General features: G+C 30.9%; 1 protein-coding gene across 2 annotated transcripts in view; it reads right to left on the reverse strand.

Annotated features, from left to right (window-relative positions):
• Positions 1-1,461: 1,461 nt before the first annotated feature.
• Positions 1,462-18,326, reverse strand: part of LOC107162913 (uncharacterized) — a 76,297-nt gene continuing 59,432 nt past the window's right edge. For both annotated transcript variants that reach the window (XM_015510074.2, XM_015510073.2), the window contains 4 exons: positions 8,270-8,605; positions 7,410-7,938; positions 6,119-6,491; positions 1,462-4,066 (listed from right to left, as the gene is read on the reverse strand). In XM_015510074.2, the coding sequence (XP_015365560.1) occupies positions 3,536-4,066; positions 6,119-6,491; positions 7,410-7,938; positions 8,270-8,453 (1,617 nt within the window). In that variant the 5' untranslated portion in view covers positions 8,454-8,605 and the 3' untranslated portion in view covers positions 1,462-3,535. The remainder of the gene's footprint in view (positions 4,067-6,118; positions 6,492-7,409; positions 7,939-8,269; positions 8,606-18,326) is intronic.

Here is an 18,326-nt window from a genome sequence, read left to right on the forward strand (position 1 = left end):
ACTTTTACGATTTTAAGGGGCATATATAGGCAATTTCGATACAATCGGATAGTGAAAATTTAATAACAATAATTTCAAGATGTTAATTTAATAATAACATTTTTGTTGATACTTACGGTTTTAAGTACGTATCACAACATTTATTGTATTGATATTGATGATAATGAAGTGATAACAATAATTGTTCTTACTTTAACATTATATTATATGCGATAGCATTCTTAATAAACGTATAAATTAAAATAATATTTAAAAAATAAACTTTAAGATTCATATAAAATATTATTTTTCAGTTTATTTAGCTTTAAGATTTAAAGAAATTAAAAAATCTTATTGTGAACAAACTTTACTGTGTAATAATTTATATAAAATAAAATACCAAGCAAAAATTGCAATTTATTATGCAATGGCATACATTGGGTATCGCAAGAACAAAACATAGACATACTCATAATGAATATGAATGTCATAATGTATTGGATTATTTATTTTTTAGGTATTGTATTAGTTAGATGATTTTAGAAATTATTAATTATTTTTATTTTTATGGTCATGTATTGTACCTATCCTTTAACTACGCGATTTTTACATAATACTACATTATATAATTATATTATGTTAACAAAGAAAAGGAAAAAATATATACCTATATAATATATATTATATTCATATATTGATATTTAAGTTGTGTGATAAATGCGAATCCCAAATAATTGTAATTATTACATTTATATTAAATATCTAATGAATTAATATTTTAAATTGTGAACTAATGGGTCTCTACACAAACATGTTCAGTTGGGCCCAATAATCTTCTTGAAGAATTAATAAAAAAAAATTATATTTATTACAAATTTTCATATCTCAGTATTTATTGATCCCAATGGAAAATGCATGTACTACAGTAAATTATAGTGTGTAAAATATCTAGCAAACTGTACATATACATGTACTTTTTTTTTTGATTGAAATTGTTTTCGAAAATAAACCTGGATAATGATTTTTAACTAATTAACTTTTGTGCAGCTAAGTTTTTTTTAAATCGTGGAAAATAAAATGCTGATAGGTAAATACTTGGTAACTATTATAATAACATCTAGGTAGGTCAGTGTTCGTCGTTACAAAATTGGTGTTTAATCCAAATTATGTAACTAATTGAATAATTAGATAAGTAAACAATTATTAGCTAATTTTGGACGAATTGAATTAATCCAAAATAATTTGACTTATATTCATATTAGAATGTGAATATTACTTTACTAAAATGTTTTTATTCTTCAATTTATTATGACTAACAATAATAATATGATAATCGTTTATAATGATTTGATGTTTCTTTTAATAAGGCAAATATAAAATCGATATTGTTTTGTGAAAATGATGATAAATTACATTTTATATATAAACATAATATTTAGAAAAAATGGGATTAAAGATTTAAGAAAAAATAACAAGCTGATATGAAAATATAAAATGTATATATATATATTTACATAGTACATAATATGTATATTGTATTTACACACATTATAACATGGAATATATAATATACATAAATATATATATGTATTTATATAATAATATATATAAATTATTATAAATGTACAATTCATTAGGAATAAATAATTTTCATTAATTTTACAAAACAGATACGAACAAAAAAAAACTTACAAAAATACTGAGTTGTTATACATGAAAATAACATACAATTGGCCTACATGTACGATGACAATAATAATTATTGTTCAAAATAAAACCGTATGTATGTATAAAAAAATTTCTCTTAAGTTATATATTATAAAATAAAATAATGGAATTTTACTATTTTAAATATAATGAGAAAATATATAAAGATAATTCATTTTATAAATCACAGTCAAAATTATTGCAGGAATGACGTATATAAGTATTAATTAATAAATTGAGATTCATAATATAATGTATGAATATAAAAATTTAAATTTGTAATAAAAATAAAATATATATTTCATATTTGTATACATTTTCAGTTGAAAAAATGTAAATTTAAAACGAAGTTCTTATTTATAATACCGTAAACGCGTAGTAGTTAAAATTGTCATGTATAAGAACATTTTACTATTTACTATTATGTCATGATTATTATTGTGTATGGCACAAGAAAAAAGATATTATTATAAAATTTAAATTGTTCCTATTGCTATTTGGCAAGTATTCAAATAATATATAAGAAAAACTTCATCGTCATCGTATGGAATTAAAAATAACAATAATATTACTTTAGTACAAAATATATTACTACGGGTTTTAAATAATAATATTAATAATAAAAATAAAATATTAATTATAATAATAATAAAAAAAATAAGAAAAAAACATTTTGGCTATCTAAATAATACTTATGTTTCTAATTTGTTTAATTCAATTTAAGTTTTATAGGCCTAAAATTCTTAAAAAAATTAAGCAACACGAATAAATTACCTAGGTTTATTTTAAACTGTATTTTGCTTTCGTACATACGCATGTTTAATACATTATTAATAATATGATATCTTAATAATTTAAGTCCGGTGTCAAGGTAATCTTTACTAGGAACACCTATAACACGCATATTAAAACGAATACAACATAAAAACTAAACATTTTTATAACAACAAAATAATAATAATAATAATAATATTATGATATATATATATATTTTATAATACACAAAAAACGTGACTAAATAATATTACATCAATATCGTTTCGCAACATTATTGTAACTGCAATGTGTTCATTTCTATCACAGGCCCCAGGACGGAATAGTACACGAGAATTATATTTTGTTGTTAAATATAAATCAAATATTTATAAACCTACCTCTATGTATTGATTGTATACGTAATATGCTATATATTTATTTTTATTTATGTTTTATAATTATTCGTTAAGAAAATGTAAATCTTATTGTAATGTAGAAAAAAATTATATCATCTACACAGCGTATATAAACTTAAAAATTATTTTAAAAAAAAGTTACACGTAAAAAAAACAATACTTTTGAATATTTTGATTCGTAAAGCGATTATTATTACATTAATATTCTTTAATGAGGTTAACTTATTAATCATCACATTAGAAACGATTTCTCCGGGTAGAGAAAAAGATTGGCCGAGTCGTCGTAACAAAGCACGCGTGTGTTTAGCGTGTAGTGATCTACAGTACACACACACACACATGCAATGATCGCCTTAAAAACGTATAATAAAAATAATAATAAACGTATTATTATTATAATAATAAATATTATTTTGCGTGCGATGCACACAAAACGGATGTTTAACTACAAACAACGCGGATGAGGAATGCGTCCCGTTTTTTTATTCGTTTTAGACGCGTTTCCGGGCTGCCGTAGGAAATATAGGTCAGAGGTCAATGGTGGAGGTGGTTTGGACGTTGGTATTGGTATGATTGGTGGTAGATGGTGGTAATGTCGATGGTGAGTTTAGTGGTGGCGATGGTAAGGATGGTGACTCGGTGGTGATAGTCGGCATGACTGCAGCCTGCGGTCTGGGCTATCTGGATGTGGACCTCCTACCGCCGCCTCCGCTGCTGCCTTTGACGGATTGCAAAACGGACGACAGCGATTGCGCTGGTTTGGCAGGCGTGGTGTGTGTGTGTTGGTGCTTGGCCAGGTGAGCCTTTTGCCGGAAGCTCTTGCCACACACGGTGCACATGAATGGCTTTTCGCCGGTGTGGGTGCGTATGTGAACGTTCACCGAGTACTTGTCCTTGAAGCCTTTGCTGCATATGTGACAGTGGTGCAGCGACCGTTCTTTCTTGGCGGGTGGTTGTCCGGCTGGCTGGTCGTCACTCGACGCCGAAGCTGATCCACTGCCGCCACCCACACCACCACCCGAACCTGCAATCGACGTCCCAGGGCCACCGCCAGCCGACTGTTTCGTCTTGCCGTTGGCGTGGTGTGAACGACGGTTGTACTTCTTGGCCGGCCGAACTGGTGGCGACGATGACGACGACGTGGACACCTGTTCCAGTTCTCGGTGGTCCAGCACCACCGTGGACGGGATTTGCGATATGTTCGCCACCTGCGTTACAAAAACCAAATATAATAACAGCATATTATTATTTATTATTGTCATCATCACAAACTATACTAAATATCTTATAATAATATAGTCGACGATGATGACTACTGGGGCTGTAAATTTAAGGCACAACAAACAACCATGAGATGAATACAAGCACCGTTAATTTAAGGCACAAGAAACAACCGTGAGATATATACAAGCACATAATATATGTATCTACCAAAAATTTGAATTTAAATAAATTTCCATTTATTATTATCACGGTCAATACGAAATATATGTAAAATTCAAAAATGTATATTTTGAAAAAAGTAAACAAATTATAAATAATCATACAAAAAATACTTGATGAAATAATTTATAAAAAATAAACTTTTTTATATTAAAATATTATAATACATTGGTGTTAATGCCAAATCCATCAGTTTTCACCAGATATCTATAAAAATATTAAAAATTACAGTTATATGCATGCATTTATTCAACATTTATGCATGGTGAAAATCCTTTTGAATCAATTAACAACAATGTATTTTGTTTAAATAATGCAAATAGATAGATAATATGCAAGATAAACTTTCTTATTTCGAATAATAATATATGTTAAATTCAATTTGTATATCTCAATTATTTAAAACTCAGAAAAAAATCATCAAAAACTTATATCGTTAAATTCAAAATCCAGGTGGTGACAATGATCGACCAGAGCGTGTGAGTTATGTGTGGACCCTGCAAGGTATAAGTATAATTTGTGTGTGGTTATTATAATGTTATAACAGTTATCAACTTTTTTAATTCCTGAGTAATCGGCAGACGAAAATGATATCGTAATGACAATAATGTACACCAATGAACTAAAGTGTCAAATCTTAGATCACATTTGAGTGGCGTTAACGTTCTATAATGTCATCACTCTTCTCGAGTGTATCGAAGATTATTTGTATAATATATTATATTTAATTATAATCTACTATTGTTCATAGATCATATCTACATTATTGTTTTCATGTGGCACTTCGGCTTTACTTTAAACTTCAGTTTATATGTAGGTACTTATGTTATAGTACCTATTTTGTCTCTTTCTCTATAGAATAGAAAACGTGAAAAATTACAATGGCATGAATAAATATTGTACCTACACTTATTTTAATTCTCTACGATAATATTTTCTTTCTGATAATAATTGCTCATTTGGCCGACAATAATGGCGTATGATAAATTCAACAAATCGAGCTATAACTTTACGAATATTTTACAATCAATTATAATAAAGCATTAGTGTACAGCGATTAAATCTCCATATGGTGGCTCTATATAAGTAAGTAGTGTTACTGTTACATGTACACACATTATCAATGTACACGAACATATTATAGTATATATTTTAAAACCAGCTCACCGCAGGATCATTTATGATTTCGCAAAACATTTAATGCCAACTGGTTTAAAACAATATTATGTCAGTTCTACACACGGTAGGTTAGTTTACACTGTACCTCGTACCTAACTATTATGTATTAATAAAATAATTAATAATTATTACGCAATAAATATGATTGATATTTGTTTGGTATATTATTTAGATGATAAGGATTGACGGTTTCCACGGTGAAAAATTATTCGATTAACGCAGGGGTTAAAGATCTTCTTATAGAAATAAACTGGATTCGCATATTTTTTGTGCATAAATACAATTTTATAGCTTTTTTTTTTTATTTAATCAATGTTACCAGATCGTTTGGAATATGAAATGAGGTTTAGAAAGTATTTTATACGTTTTAAAAATGCATACGAAAAAAACAACAACATCGATTTAAGAAATTACTAAGAATATGTAGTATTTAAGTGATAGAAATCAGCCGTAGCCGAAATTATTCGAAAAAAATGTCTGCAACAAAAAACGCCTGTCTGGGAATATTCGATTTTGGTGACAAGCCTAAAGTCGTCTGGGTCGCATATTTATATGTGCGTGTGTGTTACGTTAGTTATGGTTGTTGCGTAAACGGGTGGAGATTTTATTGGGGTGGACGAAAAATTGACGATATTTACCTCGGCGGCGATGAAGGACACGAACCCCTGACTAGTGGGGCAGTACTGCTGGAACGACTGAGACATGTCGCTGTCCAGGCCATCGATGTATTGGAAGTCAAAGTCTGGCAAGAGGAGATCATCAACGTTCTGCGCGGAGGCCCCGTCGCCGGCCACCAGCAGCGACATTGACGGCATGTCGTCGTCGATCATGACGATCGTGTTGCCGTTTATGCCGTTGCTGCAGGTGCTGGTCGTCGCCAGCACGTCTTGCATATCCACGGTGGACGTCGACGGATACGACGCGACATCTTGCATCGACTGCGGTCCCGGCGACGAGTTTTGGCTGTCCGATGCGGTCGACACCGATGGCTTGACGTCCTTGTCGCCGTACCTGCGCACATGCATCACAGAGTATCGTTAAGTCACAGTTTCTAAAGGCGTACACGATGTGTGACTACATAATAATCAGCGTTTAATTGTATGAAAAAAAAGCAACAGAAACACCTTAAAAATTATTAATACTACCATCACTACTAAACAAGCAAATACTGAATAATATTTAAATTTAACCTCTCCGTATTATACCGTGTGTATAATAACGAATGATATGCGATTAGAATGCGCTGTCGTTGGTTTATAGTGTTAAATCATCATCAACAACCATCAACACTCTAGGTCTCAAATACTATTTTACAAGTTGTAAAGTAAATTATAACTTAGAAATGTGTCTTATAAAACCATCATGATAACAGAATATAGTGTACAGTTTAAATTAAACATTTTTTAATTCGTTTTTCTCTGAGAATTGTTATATTATTATTATTTTGTTTTAAATTTTATGAACATTTTATAATCGAAATAAAACTTTTGAATTCGTTTCACATAATTTATTTCTTTATGAATTTAAATATATGTTTTCTTGATGAGACGACAGAAAATATGGATTTTTCCTTTGAAAAGTTTTAAATTTTTTCTAACAACCGTTGACACATTTTAAGATATCTACATCGTGCCTTAAGTATAGATAAAATCAACAAACGGACTAGATAAAATTATGCTAACTCATATCTAAAGTATTCGAAAATGCTTTAATGTACCTAATTCTTAATGATTGATTATGAATGCAATTTTAAAGTATTTTTTCGCATTTAGTCACTATTAGTTAGTATTTTGTTTTTAGTGCTTTGAAACAATAATATGCATACTTAATACGTATAAATAAATGAAATATATTATTATATTTTCCGAAAAGTATACCTATATGTAGGTATGTTATATTATAATATATTAATATATCGTGTGGCTTTACCTCTGGTGGTGGTTATGATTGGTTTTGCCCAGCAACGCGTTCCGGAGAAGCTCATCGCCCGTATATTCAGCGGATTCCTGTTTGATGTACTCTTGCAGCGGTTCCTGTTTGATGTACTCCGTCAACGGTTCCTGTTTGATGTACTCCCGCAAAGGTTCCTGTTTGATGTACCTGCCAGAGCCCACCTGGTCCGAGGAGTCCGACCCGTTCATCGACAACAGCGTTTCGTCGAAGTTGCTTACTGCGTTGGTGTCCTGGTGGTGTTCGGTGAGTGCGGGCATGCACCACAATGGTTCGCCGACGCCACCATCCGAGTTGTTCACCACCTCCACCGTGTAGATGGCACCGTCCGTGTTTAACGTCCGCCATTGGTCTACAATGTCAGATTTGTCGTTAAACGAGCTGGGTGTGCAGTCCAAGTCGAACCCGTGGTCACCACTAATGATCGTCTCGAAACTGTTATTGTTGTTGTTATTGTTGCTGTTGTTATTGTTGTTATTGGCGAATGTGAATTCGTTGTTATTCCTCTCTGCACACAGATAAATATGATATTTCCAGATAAGTTTAATTTATAAAGACATTTTTATGCATAATATTATTTAGGTAAGTGCATATATTTTATACGCTGATAGGTAAAATATTTTATTGCATTATTTAAGTAATATCAAACGTACATTATAATATAATATTACACTTTGATAGAATGCACTGTACTACTGTATACAGTAACAGTAATAATATCAAGTGCCTCTTGAAGATCTTTCATGTTATGCTATGTTATCTCATTTAAACGTAAAATCGAAGGATCTCGGATTTATATTAATTCGGCGTATAATTACGAATTTCATAAAAATGCTCACCTGACAGAGACGGGTCGTTCAACAGATGGTCCACTGACGTGTTAAGCCGATGCGATCCGTCGTGAAGGGTCTCCAGGTGGAGCCCAAGCTCCATTAGTCGGAGGCTGTCTCGGTTACCCGTGTCCGAGCCATTGTCTCCCGAATACAGTGCAGTCTTTAGATAATCGGTGGACGCTACGTCCATAATATTGTGAAATCGAAATTAGGTCCAAACGGTATTTCACCTGCAGGTCGTGCACCCAATAATCACATTTTCAACGCGGAAACACGTGTGTCCGATCCGACGTGCGAACGACTGTCGTTTGTAATCACAGAACGAGACGGTGACAGTTCAATCTAGAAAATGCACACATCATAACATTATTATTGTAAAATTATAAATCAACGGTTGGCGGTTCAGTCGGCCACCTCACATAATACGTCTGGTATCCACGGTATAGAAGGCGCGGATCCAGAAAAGTTTAACAGGGGGTGCTCAAAAAAAAAAAAAAATTGTTAGGTACACCTTACTATTTATTTAAATATTACCATTTTCTATTTGATGTATTAGTGCTAACTTTTTTTTCATAATAATAATTTTTATCTGTACTTTCCGCCGTCGACGTGTGTCGTTACATACGAGTATAAGTACTTCGAAAACAATTAACAATAATAGTTATTATTGTCGTATGTGACGGCGATACTAAAAGCACCGATTTTATTATTATTATTTTTATTTTGAAAAATAACAAATTACATAATTTATAATATAAATTTATTTTGTGGTGGCTAGATGACAGGGGGTGCCCGAGCACCCATAGCCCCCCCCCCTGAATCCACGCCAGCGGTATAGTAATACGGTGAAAATGGTATAGATTAAACGGCAGTAACGAACGTGGATTTTACAAGGAATACCTATACTATGATATAAACATGTATATTATACAAGTCGAACGTTTGATTAAACGAAATCGCTTTACACGCAATAAAGGTTCTCCATACATACATCATGACGTCTAATTTGAGTTTAAGTTTAGGTCTATTTTTCTTCTCGCAAACATCGATTTTTATATACCAATATATTACGGTTATATACTTATTCTAATATTATGACGTGTAATACATAACGTCTGAAGTCGTTATATTTTAATATTATATTAAACGAATATGGTTGAATGTGTGTTGACGTTATGCGTGTTCGAGACGTAAAACAAAAATAGAACGCGTATTAATGCATAACGAGTAACGTCATAAACGAAAATTCACGAAGATATAATGGATGATACGTATATCGAGAATTAATGAACCATTATAGGTTTTACGAAATTTGAATGTATAGGTGAAAACTGATTTGGTGCCAAGAGATATAGGTACTTGGGCGAATCGTATAATATTTCGTCAATTCTTGTATAGTAGATCTGGAATACGATAATAATTTTCGAATAAACAGTTAATTACATCTGTTGTGAACTGGACACAATGTATAAAAAATATACCTACTATACGTATAGGTGATGTATTTTTTGGGAAAGTCGATAAAGCAGTTTAAATAATAGTTTATTATTGTTATTACTAGTGATCGCGGGCGTTTTGTATGAAATCAACATTTTCTACAGTTATTGCTTGATAAATGTTTGTAGTTTTGAACATCATTAATGAATTATTATTAGGTATATGCGCTTGATTAACCATAACACGCATATGTACTAAGTTTTTTTTTTTTTAACGAAATACTCCAATTAAAAATAAATCATGTTTATTATATATAGGTAAAATCATAAACCGGTAATTGTATAAAAGTTTATATGTACATATATTCATACTATCGGACATATTATCATACACAATACATAATTATATACAGAGCGTCAGAGCAGTTGTTATAAAAAGTAAGCATAGCCTAACCACGGTGGCTGAGTCAAGGGAGGCCGATGGCCCGCATAATTTAGGAGAAATTAATACAGTATGTATTATTAATGCATGTACCTATATATGTAGAGGAGGTCAGGAGATAGTTATACGTTATAATATTTCATCGATATATTTAAAAAATTGATCAAGTAGGTATTTATATTTTCATATTATTATTATTATTATGTATACAATATAATGTATAATTTAGTATCTCTCAGAATTATTTAAGTTTAAACGCACTTATATTATAAATCCTACTTACACAACGTGATGGGATGGTGGTGTATATAATATCGGTATAATTTTAGTGGTGTCGAGTGGGCAGTGAGAAGCAAAATGTAAATTTCAAGGAGTTATAACTACGCAGTACGCATCCGGATGTCATACACCCGTCAGCAGTGGTCCATAAAATTATTTTACTTTTCTTATTTCTTAATAGTGGTCGGTACAATGTAATTGTATTTTACATACACAATATATTAAATTTATGAGATGTCATGACGTCATAAACCATAATTTCTTAAAATCATTATTATAGGTATAAAACTAATTACTGGTCGGCGGCACTCGCGACCCATACGCAGCCATATAGTATAGGTCGTTCACGTACAACAATAATATGGTACGTAGGTATATATGGCCCAAAGCTCATCATCATAATCACAGGTGAAACGCTTCGTCCACAAAGCCGGCCGGCTGCCCGGTAAGGATCCGACAGAAATTATAGCGGAATTTCCGGGTATCCAATTTTTTTTTTTAGACAACTCGTTAAATAAATGTATCTGGCACAATATTATTTTAAGATTATTAGCGGTGAAATTTAATCGACCAACAATTTATTCACAAGATTTATAAGAAAAAAAAATATTGTACCATATGTTTTCGTAAGACAAAGTAATAAAAAAAAAACTATTTAAAATAAAATAAAAATACTGATAAAAAAAAAGAGAAAAATTATAATGAACGAAACAGCGCAATGCATATTACATTCTGTCCGCACGTCTTTCAGTTGTGCCTTGTACAACATTTTCTGCTACCAGGTCACACACTCATGCTTATGAACTCTTACAATATAGGTGATATATGATGTACAAAACCGAAATTCGATACGTCGATCATAATTAATAATAATAACTAAACACTAACTAAAATACATTATAGGTATAATTGTTGCTCTGAAGTTTAATTTTTGTGTATAGTAAGCAACGTTTATACGACCGGCAGATCTATGTAAAATTGTTGTTCGATATCGTTTGCTGTTGTAAAACTATAATTCGATATTATTCCTTAGCAGAAAAAAAAACCGATTGAACGCGTTTAGTAAAATATTTATCATCGTCATAATAATAATAATAATAATAATAGTAATAGTATAATATTACGCATACCTCTGTGTACGGGGTAGTAATAGTATAGGACTAGGTTAATTGCAGTATAATATAAGTACGTTTTTATAAGCGCAGTCTGCTATAGCTATTTTATAGCCAGCCGATGTAATGTATTATAATTTATAATAATAATAATACGTGAGTACTCTGCAGTGCAGTGATCTACAGGTAACTACAGCAGCAGATAAGTAATTTTTTATTTTATTTCGTTAGTTCTTATGTCGAAACATATCCAGTACATATCGAGATACACACACACACACACACACACATATATATATATATTTATACTGTATGAGATACTTGGAAACATTTATTATACACGCACACCACTGATACACGAATCGCTCGGGGCCGTAGTAACCTACTTACGGGCGTCGACTTTTTAACACACGTGCACATATTATTATACATATGGGTATACTAGCTCCGGTGCACATATAATATTATAATATTTTCCTGATTCGGACTTGCTATTATATTATTATTATATCGGCGGGTGTAATATAATATTGTAGTATTATATATATAGTTTTGTTCGGGTGGTTTACGACGTCGATGACGTTCAACGGTTAATCGCTTTTTGAATATTATAATATTATATAATAACGCGATTTTTGTTTCCGTCCCTTGCCGGTGTCTGTAAACGGGTTCAAATCGTGAATTTGACATAATACGTCTCTACACTCGTTATCTTGCATACGTAAGACGTGTACCTATACGAATCACATAAACGACGAGTGACGACAGAATAAATCGCGATAGAACTAATGGCAGAGCAGTATAATATACTTATAATATTATATTATATCAGAAACTCGGCATTTCAATGCTAAATCGTTTATACTATATTTGCGTGCGAAATGTATTAAATATATTATGTATATAATATATATATATGATGGAAATCATCGGGAAGCTGAGAAAGTTTCGGCGCACGAAGTCGACAATATGTGTGTCACGAACATGACCGAGCGGCGCATGGGGGTAGGACATCTGCGAGGGTTCCATAATGAGTCGTATTGTATTATCTTCATATAAATATTATACATGGATTTATGTAACACCAACAAAAAAAAAAAAAAAAAAACGACAATTGTGTCACTCGTATTATTATCACACGCTCCAAATTGAATAGTTTCTGCATTTAAATATTGTTATACACCTAAGTCAATAATATTAATGACAGTTAAATGCACAATGTATGTGGTACCTACTGTCGTTTTGTTATAATATCATTGCGATGGTCGTGTGATTAACTGTTATATTCACATACGAATGAAATAGCGTTCGTAAACTTTAATGGACACTACAATACACTGTCATTGCATGAATATAAAATAATATAGATACTCGAATTGAACTATACGGCCTGAAATCTATTAAAATTAAAACCAAAAAATTTGGCTTTTAGATTTATATTTCATAACTTTGCACAGTAAAAGCTCTGAAGATATATTTTCCATTTGGTAAATGGATAATCGATTTAAGATTTCATACGAATTACGGCAACATTTTAGTTGAAATATTAATCAACAGACTTTATAGATCTAGTGAATAACATATTATTTGAAGAATATAAATTGTCTACAGTCTACATAATATTTTAAATAAATTATTGTTACAAATGTCCATTAAACGGTTTGTTTAAAAACGGCCAGATTTATTATTTATTTTTCTAATTTAAATGATTTGTTTTTTTTTTACCAAGCGATGTTTTTTCATTGAGTTGGCGAAGTGGTTTATTGACGTACCACGTAGGTACTTACCTATATATAAATACAGTTAGATTTTATTCTAAATGTTTTCATCTTCATATGTGGATTGCTTTGTATTTTTAATTGGTAATTAACACCATTCAGATGAATTATGATTTCAACACATTCGTTATAATGCTAATATTAATTCCTAATAATTTGCTATTATTTTCAACCTTTTCTTTCTCATTAATAATGTTTTATTTGACTATGTGGCGATCTAAAGCGAACTAAAATTAGAAACTAGACATAAATGCATATGGCACATAAATTACATTTACTAAATTTATTGGATCCTAACTTGCTGAGGTGATATGAGGTAAATTATCCTGAAACCCAAATATTATATTATTTATTTATGTATTTTTGTTTTTTAGTTAACGCTTTAATAAGTTCACATTCACCAATTCAAGTGTTCATGATTTACGACATTTAACTTTAATTATAAAATTCATCATGACTATAGAAAATAACTTAGGAACATATATATGTAAATAAATATAATATGATATAAAATAATACATATTATTATAATAAGTGGCCTAATACTTATATTATTAGAATGAACAATTGTAAAAAACGTCAATAATTGCATAATGTTCATTATTGTACATAATAGTGTCGGTGTCTAACAAGTTTTACTTGAACTGCCGATAAGAATCATCGCAATATCTTTGTTTCGTGGGAAATGATTCAGTGGCTCGAAATTAAACCACTGTGGTGTACCTAGTTTGGTTGAACAAAAAGCGACATCAAAACAATTGCAGTTTGTATAAAAACGAGTTTGGTGTGTTTCTATACAGTGCACTTGCATTAAAGCTAATAAGTAATTATATATCCCCGATAAGGCGTGATAGAAATATAGTTATTAAATATTCACAACTATGATACTATTATTTTTCCCAACAGTTTTTTTTCTTACAACCACAATATTCCGCAATAACAACCGTCAAAATATTTTAAATGATATGTATTACTGTGCATAAATCGCGAATGCTAGACAATAATATTGGCAAAAACAATTGAACGGAAACCGGAGAGAAATTAAATGTAAAAAAAAAAACAATAATAATACTCGTTAAGCCATCATCAAATACTAATCTACAAACTTCTGCATGTTTCGATAGTATATATAATTATAATTTTGGCTCTCGGTTAAAACAGTAATTTTGTTTTTAAATATAATAAATAAATAATGGCACGGACGGGCGACTGTACCTGCTATAAGTACATACATACATATATATATATATATATATATATATATATAAACAGTTTTCGAGAAACCTACGTCCGAAACGATCACGAACAATACGATAGCTTTCTAGAAAATTATTATGACGAGAGACACCACCACGGCTGCTGCGGTAGTTTAATGATACACGCGAGCAAAAAGGAGATCGTTATTAGATATTATACGCGTATATGCATTCTTCCACCTAACCTCTAACCACTAACCAGTAACCGGTAAGTTTTTTTTAATGCTCCGTTGCTGAAACATAATAATAATTAATAATATTATACTTATACACTGAAATGTTAAAAATGTGTCTATAATTACCAATTTATGTTTTTAGATATTATTTATATTATTATACGAGACGGCTGCATCGTTGCTGTCAGAGGCCTACGTAAATTATTATAACACTTAACTATCAGAAAGTAATAATTGCTATACGACCATAATTTTATTATTATTATTTTATTAATTTTTCTAGCACCTTCAACCTGATCATGTGCTTAACGAGGTATAGGTATATATAATTTATATTATAATATTATAATTCGTTTTTTGATTTCGCACGAGCTGCGTAGTGCGCGAAAATGTTAGTGATAATGATGGCACGATCAATTGTTTAAACATAATACATTTACAAGTAGATGTAATGTACACAGTGATCAGAAAATTTCACGCGTGTCACAGCAAGTTTGGTATATATAATTTAATATTCAAAATGAGAAAAAAACGTTTTTTTATTGATTTAAATTTTAATTACATCAGCTACCGGGCTACTAGACCATTAGTTGACATTATGTTTACATTAAGTTAACAATGCATGTTATGCTTATATTTGGTTATATAATCCAATTTCCTTTAAGAAGTTAATGATGTTGATATTTAAAAAAAGTTCAGGTTGTTATACTTCTCCCATTAGATGCATATTAAGAGTTTAAATGTTTTAGAGCATAATAATCTAAAATTATTTAAAATATATTTTGTTTGTAAAACAAACAGTACCGATCGGTTTCGAAGCCGCTACTACGCTTTACGACCACGGACATACTGTTTTTTTTATTTTATAAACTGTGAGAAAAACTTAATAAATTCGTTTGTTCGAATATCGGAAAGCGGCTTGGACGTTTTATAAGCATCGAGCGTTCGTGATCTTTCGTATAGATTAGACTAGACAGTCGGCGCGCGCGGCGAAGTGCTGCAATATAATTTCACTCCACTGCAACTGCTGCAGCAGCACTCCCCGGATCCCGCATGCGCTTTTTTTCCCTCTTGAATAAAAAAATAAACAATATTAAATGCTATATAAAATGACGTGTACGGTGGTGTGCTAGCATGTACGAGTCTAGTAGGAGTACATAAAAAAAAAAAAAAACTGCTAGCAATTAGGATACCGATGAATGAGTAATGTCGCTTATTTTCTCTTTCATCACACACACACGACACACTCACAAACGTTTGCGAGTAGAGCATAACATAATGTATGAAGAAAAAAAACGCAAGGTTGCCAACGCATACGATATTTTAGCATTTAAACTCACACATACACACATGTATGTATTTAAGTATTAATATTTCAACCGAAAGCGGCGGTGGCGAACCTGTTTTTTTATAGCCTCGGGTCGCATTTTGCTCTATATATCCAACACACTAAAATTCAATAATAAATAAATAACCGAACGAATAAAAATATATTATATTATTATTATATCGGTCGTGTGTATACAGTTCAGAAGCGGTCGTCCAACGATATATTGACGTACGCGAGTACAATAATATATTATCTGACGGAACCTCCGAATATTATAATAACAGTGGCATAGTAATATTTATATGTATATTATAATGTACGATATGTCTATATCCATTATAATATTATTATTATTATAGCGCGGTGGATACCGGTGGGAGCAATTGTTGTGCCACGAATGCAATAGTAAAAAAAAAAATAATAACATAATGATATTATTACAGTGCTCGGTATATGGGTATAGCCGACAGATATTCGAAAGTGATGTCGTCGATCAAACATTATGTGTTATGCGAATATATATTATTAATGATTGCCTTCGATTTTGACGTTGTTGCTAACATAATATACCATCATATGTATAATATATCACTGTACAACGCCGTATCACAATAATAATAATTAATAACATAATAAAATACAAAACGACGGTTCATTATTTGTTAAATGTCGTTTCCATACATATTATATTTGGTGCATTCCGTTTAAGCTTTCTCATACGTTTGCCTGATACTAGTATGATTATATATTTATATCAAAGCTCCGTCGACATGGCACTTAAATTACCGACGACGATATTGATTATCATAAAAATCCAAGCACGCCACCCAGCTGGCATCTAAAACTAGTCTAAGGACTTTCTGTGGTCTATCTAGTTAATCAATCAAATTTTTTTTTTTTTATTGAACGTTACAGCTTCGGCAGCATAGGCCATTAGCTTTGAGTTTTATACAATTATATACTTATAAATATTTACATAGAATAGGAAGAAAAAAACAGTTCAATCAAATTGTTCCTACAGATATGATGGTATAGCTGTACTACTTCCGTTCAAAATCAAATTTTTTTAATTATTATTATTGATTTTTGCTATATATTATGTACTCTTTTACGGTAATCCGGATGCCGAAAGTACCTTTTGCACGGCAGATTTTATATCAAGTAGATGGGGCACTACGGTATAAATTTAATTGTAGGTACCTGACATGATTTCCGAGAACAAATCAAATATGCTCAGATTAACAATAATAATACGACACTTTAGATATAAATAATTTGTGGGAGGTGTCATCAAATATAATAATAATATTATTTTCATCATAATACTTTCGTCGATCACTGATATAGTGATATCACTAGTTTCCTATTATATACCTACCACGCCGATCATCTATGAAACTGAATAATATTATTTAACATGTTTATCTTTGATGATCCTTTATGTATTATACTAAATTTGAAGTATTATCGTCATTCGTCATACAGTTAGCCTTAAAATATTTCAACAAGTTCGATTGTTTTCTCGGGTATATATTCTTTTGTGCAGCTGCGATTAAATTATTCTTCAGAAATCGTAACACACGTGTATAAAATAATATGTACACACGCACGTAACGAGTATTGTTTGATAACAGATCTCTTAAACGTTTACTTCCTTAATGATTTTAATATAACCAACACGTTAGATTATTTAAATTACAATAATATTATTAAGATATTACATTGTTTTCACATTTTAATTAATTTTTTTTTTCAAAAATACCAGACATTTAAAAACACGAATATGCGTGAACAAAAAATTAACAATTTCCTCATACTATAATAATACAATACAATAAATATCATGTGTGTAGCATACATGCCCCAGTCCTAAGTATAATATATTATATAATATTATATTGGTCCCATTGTCGATTTGACAATCAGTGGGTGATAATAATTGTATTGTAATTCATCTCATATCGTTTTACACACAATGTGACGGTCGCGTCCTCTTTCAGCTGCCGTTGCACTCACAAAGTGATAAACAACTAACAAGTCATTATTATCGCAGTTCACCGTGTATGTGTTATAATATATACGTATGTATGTACTAGGTATTGTGTCTTTTTAGCAAATTGGTACCGGTAAAAAAAAATTAGTTATAATGATTTAATCTAAAAAGAAAAATTGAACTCTAGTTTTGTTGGGCGGCAAAACTAATAAACGAGAGAAAATAAATAATAAATTGCGTTCATTGTGCCGAGAATATAAT

This window comes from Diuraphis noxia, unplaced genomic scaffold (genome assembly GCF_037042655.1).
Source record: "Diuraphis noxia isolate RWA-SAM2 unplaced genomic scaffold, SU_Dnox_SAM2 contig0002, whole genome shotgun sequence".
In the NCBI taxonomy this organism is placed as follows: Eukaryota; Metazoa; Arthropoda; class Insecta; order Hemiptera; family Aphididae; genus Diuraphis; species Diuraphis noxia.